This window comes from Centruroides sculpturatus, unplaced genomic scaffold, assembly GCF_000671375.1.
Source record: "Centruroides sculpturatus isolate CEXI.00-Female unplaced genomic scaffold, Cexi_2.0 scaffold340, whole genome shotgun sequence".
Lineage (NCBI taxonomy): Eukaryota > Metazoa > Arthropoda > Arachnida > Scorpiones > Buthidae > Centruroides > Centruroides sculpturatus.
In genome coordinates, this window is record NW_019384518.1 from 11192 (window position 1) to 25110 (window position 13919).

General features: G+C 40.7%; 1 protein-coding gene and 1 pseudogene across 1 annotated transcript; both read right to left on the reverse strand.

Annotated features, from left to right (window-relative positions):
* Nucleotides 1–8038: 8038 nt before the first annotated feature.
* Nucleotides 8039–10601, reverse strand: LOC111622633 (annotated as a pseudogene).
* Nucleotides 10602–10743: 142 nt separating this feature from the next.
* LOC111622640 lies at nt 10744–13380 on the reverse strand. The gene is made up of 7 exons (XM_023365045.1): nt 13191–13380; nt 12701–12885; nt 12382–12558; nt 12196–12312; nt 11952–12112; nt 11515–11861; nt 10744–11430 (listed from the first exon to the last, which is right to left on the reverse strand). Exons 1-6 carry the CDS (start codon nt 13378–13380, stop codon nt 11525–11527), a joined length of 1167 nt encoding a protein of 388 aa, XP_023220813.1. The 3' UTR covers nt 10744–11430; nt 11515–11524.
* Between the last annotated feature and the right edge of the window lie 539 nt (nt 13381–13919).

A 13919-nucleotide genomic window follows, 5' to 3' on the forward strand; every position in this document is an offset into this window, starting at 1 on the left:
AAGGTACAAACATTGGTGTCCCGAGGTACAATCCATGATTGTACCTTGGGACAAATATCTGCAAATAATTATTTGACATTTTCTCATAAATAAAATAGCATAGGGTCAAGTGTTGCACCATATTTAATGATGTTATCAATTACTAATAGAAATATTCAATAGTCATAGCTAAAGATCAATTTGAACTTAAATTATAAAGGTTTAAAGAAAAGCGTCCCAAAGTAGAAGGATCTCCCCTAGATGAAAACCTATTCCAGGAAATTGGTTTGCTACGGGATTTGATTTTGAATGAAAGAGATGTAAATAACACACAAGACATATGCAATACATACTAAATAATAATTATAATGAGTTATTTCTAAATGTATTAACTGTGTTAAAACTTTTCTTTGCGTTGCCAGTTACTATAGCAAGTGCTGAGCGCTCTTTCAGCAAATTAAAATTAATAAAGAATTATTTCGATCCAGCATGTGTGCAGAACGCTTAATGCAATTGCTATATTAAGCATTGAAAAAGAAATTGCAAAAATTATAATTTTCCTGAAGTAATTCATGTATTAGCAAGAACAAAATCACGCTTTAAATAAACATGCATTAATATATGTTTGTGTTTGTAATTTTTTTTATTTTACAAAAAATGTAGGACCCAAATAGTTTCTTGCACCCGGGCCCCTTTATAGAGAAGGCCGGCCCTGGTTGCTCTCTCTTAACACTTCCATTGTTGAAGCCTTAATCCTGTCCTTCCCCCCGGGGGAAATTTCGAAAAATCCCTTCGTAGCGTGCGTTCTCGTGACGTACCCTAACAGTGTACCAGATTTCAAGTTTCAACTTCTAACCGGGCTGAAATGATCGTATACACGCGCGCCACCTATCGTAGGATAAATGTACTATTCCAGAAAACTTCGCGGGAGTGTATTAAACAACTTCCCAACGTTTCGTGGCAATCGGATAAATGGTGTAGTATTGCATGAAGGACAGGGCAGACAGACAGGCATTCGTTTTTATATATATAGATCAGGGGTGTCCAACCCGCGGCCCAATAAACGTGTAAACAAAACCGACAAATTTGAAAATTATTTATTTATTTTAACGGCATAAACCTCAAAAAAGAAGTTTCAGAAAGCCGTAAACCTTTATACATGTTTTATTCTTTAATAGAAAGGAATTATTTTCAAATATTTGTAATGTGTGAATAAGGAAGGAATACTAAATAAAGCTGGAGTCGTGACTCAAAGGATTATTATTCCTTTCAGCGTTGCAAGATTTGTCTACTTTGCGCCAAATTTAAGTACCCTTTTTTTAGTTTGGCGTAAAAAATATCATTTGGCGCATTGGCTACATTTTGGGCTACGTATTATTTATAAATATATTAGTCGAATAAAAATGCCCTTTAAAATGGTGTTTCGTTGTTGTTTTATTAATTAAAGACCCGAATAAAACAAATATTTGTGTTTTTCAAATAATTTTATTTATTATAAAGAAGGCAAACAAAAATTTATCTATTTCTAAGTAGAAATTAAAAGCGTCTGTAGAAGTAATTTTTTAAAATATCCTTTTTCGTGATAAAGTTTTAATACTTATTACTATAATATAGACATGTAAATCCTTAAATATATTTGTATATTTAAAAATTGGGTCACAATATTTGTGGCCCAGAACTACGTGACTTCTTCCAATGTGGCCCAGAGAAACAAAAACGTTGGACACCCCTGATATAGATATATGGCAATATAACTAGGAAAACCATCATCCTCTGATGCATTTGAATAGCGTAGAAATTTAATCCAGATAAAGAAAAGATTTTTAAAATAATTTATTAACTTTAACACTATATAAAGCGTGATATACAATTTTACTTGATTCGGTATAGCGAGGAATAGTATTTGGGATAAATTGCTTTGTATTTTTGACACGAGAAATTACATTTCTTAAGACACTCACTTTGGCTCTACATAGTTTGGTAATTTATATAATATTGTGTACTATTAAAATTAGAATATAAATGAAAATTTATTGAAGGACTACTACAACTGTCCTTTGTTTATATATGCCTGAAACTTCTTTAACATGGCTTTCTTTTAGACTCCGTATCATCACTAATCACTATCACTCAATATCTAATAATATTGTCTGAACTGTTGCCATCCTACATTTACCTATTTTATTTGTCAACCTCTAACTCGTTATCCTCTAATCATATCTAAGTTATTATGTGCCTGTAAATATGTTGAATATGTTGTCTAAATAGTTGGAATTTCGTCTTTATCTTCTAACAGCCTATATTTGAAATCCAAAAACTAAATCTACTGACTTTTAATCTCCCTCTCTACCCTGTTTTTAACTGTTTTCGGCTCAACTATAATCTCTCTCCATCTCATTAATTTAATAAATACAATATAAATTGTGAACAACATATATTGTAGCTCCTTTCTCACTGCAAATTACAATAATTCACCTAATATTAATAAATAAAAAAGATACGGGCTTAACCTCGATCAACTCTAAAGCCACCCTAAAACTCTTTGTAATACTTTAAACCTATCTTATCTTAATATACGGTTTAACATTCCTATACATTTCCATAATTAAATGTACACAATTCTCATCCACCCCTTTACTTCCTGATTCAGAGTTCTCGGGAATCCCGAAGGCATCCCTTATTAATAACGTATATACAGGCTTAACTATGAATTTTTTCACTACGTTTTCTTACCCTTAACGAAAACTCCCAAAAACATTTAAAAATGAATACAAATTGTAAGCAGAAAACAAACGGTCTAATCAATTTAAAATGGTGAAAGCGACAGTTAACAGAAGTATAAATATTAACGACATTTGCGAATAAATAATGTTCAAAACCAAATTAAAACAGTATTTATAAGCACCCCTTTAAAAAAGACAAAAGCAATATGCGAGTTTAAAATAAGAAAATTTCATATTTCATAACATTCGAAAGAATTTCGAATTTTGGTATTTTTGAAACCGTGCCAGTAATTTTTAGTAATTCGAACACAAATCATTTATTGTGTTTATTCAGACACTTGGCAATTTAATGATGAGATTTGCCAAGTGTCCGAATAAATACAATAAGTGATTTGTGTTCGAATTACTAGAATTTCGAATGTTTACCGGTGACTCTCCCTATTCTCCAGCGAAACTTACACCGCGAAACGATCGAAGCGACAGAGATATTTATTACGCCACTATAGTAGCATTAGAGTTATTGGCAGCGTAAGGACCAGTATATGATTTTACTTAGGTATTCGCTATGCGGCACATCCGGTTACTATCTTGTTTGTCTACAAACAAGATGGCAGCTGGTGCAGCTAACACTACTACACCGGCATTAAAGAAAACAAACGTCACTCACCTTTGAAATATTTCTAATTTATTTTATTCCTTTTCTTCCGTATAGTATTGGACGAACAGGGATCGGCTGATTCTTTCGTATCTTCAGCTTTTTCCTTCGTAGGAAAGTTTTTCGTCTTCTTAACACTTGTCAAACTTCCTCTTACCATTTTCGGAACTTTTGGGGGTTAGTTTAGGGACAGAAGATACGGTTTCTAGCTCTTTTCAAATTGGACAACGACCCGCTGCGAGATACACCTTACTCGTACGCTGGACGAACAACCCGAAACGTTCCCCTGGTTTTAATTTTTCTATCTCGGAAGTTTCTTATACATAAAAGCGTATAAATACGAATCTGACGATTCTTCTGTAAAATACATTGGCAAATTCGTGGGTTATTTCCACTCCTAAATCGTCGATGCGACTGTAACCTTTCCATTCGTCCGTGTACACTACGCTTCCTGAATTTACAAACTCGCTTTTACAAACTTTACAAACCCAGTTCGGAATGACTTTGGACCCGTCATTTACTTTACGCACGAAACAGGAATTATCATCGCGGCAAATTCCACCGACAATTCACCCGGTGCCTTTCGACAACCGCCCTTTTTTCTTCTTCCTTTCGCTCACAACGGTCTTGTCGATTTCGACCACCTTTCCGGGTCCACCAATTCTCATTCGGGTCAAATTAGAAAAAGAAACCATTACGTGTCGTATGAAATTCGCCCAGCTGTCCGACAATCACGCCCACCACCCAACACGTGGCACACGTACATTCTATGCAAATTAGATGCCAGACCAACGAAAAAATAGTACCAAAAGAAATCTTCCCAAATTTGCCTCAAAACGTACTGTACAGTACCTTCGAATGCCGAACTGTTCATCTCGCATTTACGACACGGAAAAGCAAGGGAAACACGATCCAGCCAAAAAAATAATTTACGTCGACCTTTACATTTCTCACAAATTGAATCTACAGGTTGCAAACCTAACTTTATGGCAAACTTCAGATCGGACGAAATTCTCTTATCGACATCGATTTCGGGGAAATTCCAGTCTAAAATACGGAAAAAATCCCAAGAAGTGCACTTTTGCCAAGAAAACTGTCGATCGTTTTCCAAAACCTCCGTGTTATAGAAAAAAGAAAAAACCCGAAATAAATCACAACGAAGAGAAACAAAATACGCTACAACCCTATAAACCGCCATACTTAGAATAATCCTACCTAAGACATAAAACGGCTGTAATCCAGAAACCACACGAGGTAACAACTCGGGTATACGCCAGAGAGCGACATCTACGTTAACTATCGAAACACTCGTGTTGTCGAGATTTCCGGAAGTGCCGCCATAGGGAATGCTTAAGCAAAGTAATTATAAAGAAATACAAAATATGAAACAAGGATTTTAAATCAAATCGAAACACTTTAATGTGTTTATATCCAAAAATAAAACAGCAGATTAATACAGTGCTAGAATTTTTTATATTTTATATTGTAATTTTAAAGTATAAAAGGTATAACATAATTTTACAATTGTTTTAAATTATAATAATCGACAGGCCTCTCTTTTATTTCCCCTTTTTTTTTTTGTGTTTTATCTAGGTGTCTGTTATAGATCACCGTCACTAGTCCAGTGTTTCCGAGCCACTTTGAACTTGAGGTTTTCTGTGGCAAAACGCTTCTATCGACTTCTTTATACTCCTGTGTGGATAACCATGTTATTTAGCCTCCTAATTTATCCGGTCTAAATCTTTCAATCAGTCTCTAATATACAAGCGTAACCCCAGTATATATAAGCTTCAAAGGATGAACAAAATCGTGCCCCCCACACGTACAGAAAAAACCCCCAATTTTTCTGCATTTCTCTGCGTTTCGAGGTTCCCGAGTCCAAAAATCTTGGGAGTCGCTGTTTGACCGATGACCATAATTCGCCTCTGTTACATATAACAGCCGGGAAAGTGAAAGAAACGTTCCTGTGTCATTAGATACTAAAAACACTTTCGAAACTTAGCTCCTATAACGTTCGTATTTTCGAAGGTACTGTACAGTACTGTACTGTACATGCAGGCTACTTTCCGACTTAAAGCTGCGGGGGTCTACGAGGTGGCTAAACTCTCGTAGACCCCCGTGGTGTTCCTACGCAATATATATAATATACGCTTTCGCTTCCACCGCGTAAACTTGGACCACCGTTACTTATTTTCACACTTAAACTGTAGTTAATGGGCTTAGTGCTAGCCGAAGAAAGGAAAATACCATTCACCATATTTTCAGCTCGCTCCTGGCACCGATTTATTTCCGGCCAAGGGAATGTTACTTTGTTTTTTATCTTCATTGAATGAAGATAATGCAGAAAGTAACATTTTTATAATTAAGTTTCTTATAAAGCATCTATTGTTCTGCTCCAATCCACCACGCATCTGTTTTGGTTTGATAAGTTATTAGAGACTTTGCGGCCGAAGTTTTCAACGCGAAAACGTGTACGTCGGACGTTCAGCCGCTTTCCTGTGAGCCTAGAAGTTTGACAATGGTGTTTGGAATGTCGAGCATTATTCCACTGACTTTTACGGTAGAAAGACGATAGAAAGAAACACGGTAGAAAGAGATTATTTTGGAAGTGGTCTGGCCCGGCGTTACGCGTTTTTTGCAAAGGGTGCCATTAGTGCAAGAATATACAAAGAAGTTTTGAAAACCCATGTTGGACTTTTCGAAGGCCCTATGGGTCTAGATGGGTTCTGTTCGTAGTTCCTGAGATATGCCCAAATTCATGGTTATGTTTACTTTTTTGGATTCGAATGTTTTTGATCAACAAGTCGTTCACATTACACAGAAAACGATAAACAGTACTAAAATTTCGATTTTATCTTTCTAAAATTATTTTCATTAAGATATCGTGTATTGAAAACAGGGAACCTCGTCTCGAGAAGGTTAACGGTTGGACCCAAAGGCGTTTACGATTTAATTAGTATTTTTAATAGTAGTACTAACACTTAACAAAAAACAACGGCCGTACACTGTGTTTAGGCGGAACAATTTTTCGCTGCTTATTTCTTCATATACACAGTATATAGATTTATTCCAATATTTAAAATTCCCTTACATTCAACGAGTGCACCACTCGTTTTCGTTCTAGAGACAACTGCTCCCGATAGGGCGGCGTTCCGATCGTTTTATAGGCAGAGTTGGCACGGGTGCATTTTACATAATAAGGGAAATTATTGGTGTCAGATTTGAGCCTCGAAATTTCTTTGTAAATCTCCACGTTTCGAGATGTCCTAAACCCCAAAAAAGTAATAAAAAGGAGAAAAAATTCCGTGGATGTGTTGGCGTCTTTTTCGTTTAATATCTCGGGATGGGGTAAAGAATAAGAAACGAAATTTGACATCGTAGCTGCGTATAAGGGGCATTGGTGGGGCTAAATTTTGGTTGCGAAAGGTCCAGACGATGGTCACGTGTCATATCTCGCGTGGGGGTTGGACTTCGTGAAGATTTTAGTTGTAATTATCATTTACAGGTTTTTTAAATATAAAACTCATCTCAACCCTCAAAATTAAGTCTTTTGCCATTTTATAATACTTAATTTAATAATATAAAATATATTTATAACGAAATCTCGTAACAGATGGCGCCACGCGGAGTTTTATTTATTTATTATGATTAATAATATAAAAGTCATTTTTTAAATAGAATCCCATAACATCCGAGAAAGTTACGTAACTCGTTGCTAGATTTTTAATGCAAATTCGTTAATTATTTTCGACCCATTCAAATTCTGTCCAGTGTCTTTCCCTACAGAAAATAGTGCGAGATCGGTTAACCCGGCCTGCAACCACCACCGCCTAAAATAGTTCTTTATTAATTCTAATTTAGAGACCTTTGTCTTGTGTCACAGATACGGGTAGACATTAAAAAATTCCATTAACGAGTCGCTTAACTTTCCCGGAAACATTTAAACTTACGGTGGCGTTATCTGTTACGAGATGTTATTAAAAGTAACTTTTATTAATTATTATAAAACGGCAAAAAGTTTAATTTTAAAGGTAGGGATGGGCTTTATAAAATTTCTAAATGCAAATAACTAGTAAAATAGTCATTAAGCGGACTCTACTCGGGCTACGACTCGCGACCCTTTTCTACTTCCCCATCCTTTCGACCTTTAACCACCAAGATTTCGTAGCATCTATACCCAGAATACACAAATCTTCGAACGCAAACCCATTATGGGATCGTCCAGGTTCATAATGGGGCGGCCGGGTGGCGACGAAAGAGGCCACCAACATTATCCGTACAGACAAACACCCGAAAAACTCCTGGGGCTTTTTTGACCCTTCCGGATTCGATCCGGGGTCCCGGATCCGCAAAGCCGTAGGCTATCATGATTGACCGCTCGGCCATTTGACCTTCCACCCACACACGAACAGACATACACCACCATCACACAGAAACAACCCTCGAATGTTATTTTTTGTATTTCTCGACGTTTGAAGGTCCCGAGTACGAAAATGGAAACCTCGTAATGTACCCTTAAAATGGCCACCTTTCGGAAAGGCCTTTTTCCGAAAGGTGGCCATTTTCGTATATAATTAAAGGTTAGATATAGATTTACATAAAAGTTAACGAAGCATCTATTAACTTCAATGCCATTTACGAGACATTAAATAACGCATTTTAAAAATAATGTAATGCGTAATATTCACATTTTAATAAATTATTCACAACTGTTATAACTGTAAATAATATTCATAAATGTAATTCAACAGCAAATGAAAAAATACGGTATTTGGTAAAATTCCGTTAAAATGACAAGACGAAATCGTCCCGATGGGAACGTTTGGTCACCCACGTTCCTAAACCCGCATGTTGAAACGTTTCTTTCAAAATCTTTTTCGCTATTTGATAATCCAGGGAAGATCGTTTCCAATCCAAATAGGACTCGGGTTTTCCATTCGCCCGTCCATCGGCCACATTCGGAATTCTGTCGCATAAATTACGAAAGCGATAAAAGAGTGCCGCCTTACTCAATCTGGAAATGTTTCCATCCGGTAATTTGCCCGTAGTTGGATTTATAATTTCCGGTGTTTTAAATTCGACCGACCAATTAACGACGGAATCCGGAAGATTGGAGGAGTGGTAGTATTCGGGCTCTTTCACCCAGCATATTTTAGGTTATTTTAAATGATAAGGTTCGAGCAATATCTGGAGCGATTTCTCGAAACGGCCCCACATAGCTCTGAATATATATCCAGGGTAAATTTCTCTTCCGAAAATAATACTTTCCAGATATATCGGTTGTATAAAATGACTAAGCGGCGAACCTTGAATTCCCAAAACGTTCCACGAGGCGATTTTATCGGAACACGACAGGGTGGTAAATTGCCGTTCGTTACGTTTTATTACTTCCACCGTTTGAATTCCGTCGTTACCTTGGATGTAAAAAGATTCCTTTCGGAATTCATTTTTCCATCTCAAAACTCCGTAAGCGCCCCGCTGTAAAGATCGACCACTAAACTCTTCGGGAAAACATATTCTCGCATCGCCACACGGTGGCTCGCTAACGTAAAGATGAAATTTTACGTCGGGTTTGAGTCGGTAAGTGGATAAAGATCGAACGGTTCTTCCGTCCGGTGGCCATCGATTCTAATTGTGAATAGAGAAAACTTTTCAAACATCTTCGTACGAGTACTTCGGCGTGACAGTCGTTCAAAGACGTACCGTCCGTACTTACGTCTTTTCCAACATCGTCTTTTGTGCCGGCGCATACGGCAATAATTTCCATTTCGTCCATTTCCCAATCGCGGGTCATGGCGATTCCAGCCAGTACATTTCGTTACTTTCGAAACCCGTTACTTTTCGAAAGGTTTCGCCAATACCGGCGCGTATTCTATTCGCCACCGAATGAAGAAGTACGTATTTCTCGGGCAAAGGTTGCCGATTCATATTATTTTTCGAAAAATTGATACCGTACAAAGTGTACAAAGCCGATTCGGCAGCCGCGGCTTTGGCTAATTTTTTGCTTCGACCGGAGCTTTCGCATATCGTGTCGGCAATTTGGACGCTCATCCTAAACCTCTCCGAAATAACCGACTCGTTTTCTTCTATTAAATTAAATTTTAAATCCGGATGAAGTTCGTATAATAGCGCAACGAGATCTTTCCCCTCCGAATCGGTGTTGGTTACGACACGATCCATTTCCTCGGAATATTCGGAGGACGTCTTATCAATTTGGCTTTGGAGAAGTCGAACTCGGTCAAAGTAGTCGACGTTCTTATTAGGAACATCTGTCGAATTACGAACGTAACCGAAAGCGGCTGCGTGTTTTGCCATTTGTTTAGAATGACCTTGGCCCGTGAATTCTTTATTATCGATTTTAATAGTTACCGTAAATGTGGGACGATGCGCCGGCCCTTCCATTTCCGCCGTGAACTGAAAACCGGGTTTCGATTCGTTTAATAGCCTCGAAGCATTTGCACGGCTGCCTGTCGACCTTCCGATCGTCCGTCCACCGAAGAAATGCCTTTTATCTTTAACAATTCTGTCGAATTAATGTCGAAATCATCGCCGGCTTCCATTTTCATCTTGCAAATTTCAAAATACTGCCCGAAATTAATTATTTTTATGTTTGAAATATTCTAGAATGTTTGCTAATTACGCTTTCGAAATTCTTGATCGTGTTGCCAACCAAAAATAAAACGATAATGTTTGTTGTTCTTATTGACTTTTTGACTCACCTTTGTATATTAATATTTGAATCTTGAAGTTGCTTATAAATAAAAACTTAAATATTAATATAGTTTAATTTAAACGGATTGGTCGTATTAGGTGAAAATATTCTCACGCGGCTGCCACCGCATTTTGTGGTGGCGTTAGCGGTGTCGATTGATATACTGGCAGAGATCATCAGACTTCATCGGAGAAAAGGTGACCAGCCAGAATCTCCATATCAGAAAAGGAAAGAAGAAGAAGATCGGTGGCAGAGTGGACTCCGTCCCAGCACTTCGCGTGACCAGTTCCTAAACACTGGGAGTTCGGTCGTGGGTTCGCGCCTCGCTCGGACGGGCTGGCCGTTTGGAGTTTTCCGGGTTTTATCTACGTCTGTAACGCCTAAATAGGGGCCAGTTTCCCTTAAAACGCATCTCGGAAGTCGTTATTCCCGCGCGTACTAGCCAATTACGGTAAGATTTACCCTCCGAATGAGGGGGTAGCCCTCCCCCGTACGAACAATAAATGTCTAATGAACCACCCTTCGCGAGACATAGCCCTCCGAAAAATGTTCTACGGGTCACGTGACCGCATGTTAGCCACAATTTACCCTGCAAATGAGCGGATCGGCGACCCCCCCGAATTGAAGACCCCCTCCGTGCGAACGAAAAAGTCAAAGAAACCATACCCTTGCGCGCGACTCTTTACGAAATATAGCCCTGTAAAGAATCCCCTACGTCATTTCTGGCGATCGGGATCGACGAGTCGCATCGCTCTTTCTACTAAGCCTATCGAACGCTAAGCCTATCGACCTATTCTAACGTTACTGCAGTCTAATTATCGGAGTTAGGTCCTTTTCGCATGACCCCGCTCTCATCCTCGACCTCGGGAGGGTCTACGGCCCCTCATTCGCCGACACACTGGGTTTCGCTCGCCCGGTCGGCTACCGTATTAAGCACCGCTAAGCCTATCGACCTATTCTAATGTTACTACAGTCTAATTATTGCCGAGTTAGATCCTTTTCGCACGACCCCGCGCTCATCCTTGACCTCGGGGCCTAGGGCCCTCATTCGCCGACACGCTCGGGTTTCGATCGCGGTCGGCTAGTACTACGCGCCGCTTTCGCGGCTTGTCCAAAACACCTGACCTACCTCTCCGGAGGTGACTGTCACTACTTAGGCTAATAGAAAACCGTTTTGAAACCAGATTGTACACTCACCTTCAACAGCGTCTCCTCCTGCATCTCCCGCCACGTCCTTTCGCTATCTGGCGACGCCTAGCCTATTCCCGATGTTGCGTGGGTGAGGACGGGGTGAGGCCGCTGGTCCCCGCCTCGGCTAGGTCCTGGGGGTCGATGACGAAGGTGTTGGCGCCCGATGTTGTCTGAAAAATCACATAATCCAGGTTTCACATCCGCAAATAGGTATCCTTTGGTCACGCGCAATATACACAAGCTGCACTACTCACTGGGAGGACGTCACCCCCTGCCGTTCCTCTTCGTCGCCCTCGTGCACGGGAACATCGAAATAGGGCTCGTCCGGCCGCAGATGTTGATCCACGGGCACACCGATCGTCCGGAGTTGGAGACCCTGACGACCGGGGCCCGGGTAGACGGCCGCGATGTCCCCGGAAACTGCCGGAATTTTGCCGATGTTGTTGGCAACTGGGACAGGACTCGCGTCCTGTGCACGTACGTACAGTTGTAGCTCTGCAGGCTCCTGTCCGTGCGGAGCGACTTGATGGACTTCTTCAACCAGCGATTTCTGCACTCGATGTTCTGAGTGTGGGCCTCGAGATCATCGGCGTCGACGAATCTGCTCGGAAAATAAAAGAAAAATGTTACTTTTCAATAACGCCTGTTCATTTCTTTCACATAACACAATGCACAGCTTTATCTTCCTTACCTCCCGGGGCCCCGCTGGCTGTGATTGACGGTCTTATGTTCAGAAAAGCCCATCGTCGTACAACCGCGATATTGGGCCGCGCTGTCGGAAACAATGATGGAACTGCGGGCGATATATCTGAGCATGTGGCTCCAGAGAACCCGTCGGCTCTTGTTGTCCACCTGAAAGAATACGAGAAACTATAACAAAACTTCCACAAAAACTAAAAAATAAAAGGAAATAATAACGCTTGGCTACTACTTACATGCCAGTACATCACCTCTTTTGTTTCCCGACAATAGGCACCGAAGATGGTGATTTGGGTGCCTTTAGTTACGCGGCCGCGGTTGTATTTTCGCCTCCGGGTGAAGGTCTCGTCGATCTGAAAATAAAACATACGAATATAGAGACAGACATTTCGGCAAAGTCAGAAACGTGGGTCGATGGTCACCTCGACGGTCATGCCTTCACCCCCGAGCTGGATGTTTTGCTGGTGGGAGACGAAAACCTCCGCAACTTCACGGCAGTAATTGTACCAATCTACCGCTGTTTTGGGGGCCACGCCGCATTCCTCCGCGGCGACGGTGACCGGCTCCTGCTTGACCCACGAATAGACCAGCATCAGCACCTGTAAAATAGAAAACCAACAAAACACATATCATCTCAAGCCATACGATCAAACTACAGAAATGCATAGCGTAACGTGACCCAGAGAAAAAGAAACCGCCGATTCTGCGATCACGTTTCGCGAGCGACTTCAAATGTCATACCTCTTGGGCTGTCAGCTGTGTCCTTTCGAAAAAGGTGTTGTGGGTGCAAGACAGGGAACCAGTGCACATGGCCCTGAAGACGGTGCCGCCAGTCCGCCTCCTCATCTTCTTTTTCTGCTGTACTTTTTCACAGCGGTAGACGAATCCGAACCTGTCAGATGGAGCCGGTTCCTTCCGCATAGTGCCTAAAGATTACGACAAAAATATCGAAAAACTAGTAACTTGAAATATTGGCAGATAAGGTTTACCAATACTACCACTATTAACCCACGGGTCAAATATCAAAACAGGATAGCGGTTACTGTTATCCTTGGGTTCAAAATGGCCGTACTTCTGACGGTTTGTGGTCCAGACGGATAAAAATGTAGCTAATGTAACGAAAACGAAACGAACCTAACCGAAGCGACGCCATTTTCGAACCATTAGTAGAATTAACCTAGATAGCTGCAGATAGCACTCGTGTAAACGCGGGAATCGAGAAAAGGCTTACCTCCGCACTTAGGACATGGCGGACAGAAACCGGTTAGGTCCGGATGAAGCACGAGCCCTACAAGATGGCAAAACGTCTGTGCAGCATCTTCGGTGGGGAGATAGCGAAGAAAACTGTAAGATGTTATATTATTGAATATTGTGGCGGGATTCATAACGGGAGACGCCGAAATATCGCATGAATAAGGCATGACTTCCCTACGTATTAACATATACTGGGTTCAAGGATATGAAGGCGAGTACGGCTTATATAACCGCGGGAAACGGTTACGAGTGTCACGTGACTTGCGGTCGCCACCCCATTGGCCCTCGGAGCCTCGGGAGACAGGTCCGAGTGTCACGTGACCCGGCTTCCATTGGCCCTCGGAGTGAGCTGCATCTCTATGGCTGAAAAACGACAACGTGATTTGGCTGTCACGCGCAGTGCTGTCCTTGGGCTCGTTTGTCTGAAATATGAGTTCCGAAATGTTTCTAGTAAGATGACGTGCTGGGCCCTTAGTCTCGAGTTTTTCGTGTTGTACTCGAACTGACGTCATCGAACTCACTCGTGTTACTATGACTAACATAATTGGTAGTCTCGAGTTAGACTCTTCGATCGAACTCGAAAGGCGAGCGGAAATACGTCATACTCACTTGGTTGCGTGTGTCGTTAAGCATGATGGGATTATTTACAATGCATCTGGGTTTGCGACTATAATGAATCGACCAATCAACTTAACTGTAACAAGTT

Excerpts from the sequence above, each read along its gene's own strand:
- LOC111622640 (XM_023365045.1), bottom strand. The coding sequence starts at position 13,380 with ATGCCTTATTCATGCGATATTTCGGCGTCTCCCGTTATGAATCCCGCC. Across the intron at positions 12,113-12,195 it reads AAGAGGTGATGTACTGGCAT|GTGGACAACAAGAGCCGACG; the intron begins GTAAGTAGTAGC and ends GTATTCTTTCAG. Across the intron at positions 11,862-11,951 it reads AGCCAGCGGGGCCCCGGGAG|ATTCGTCGACGCCGATGATC; the intron begins GTAAGGAAGATA and ends TTTTCCGAGCAG.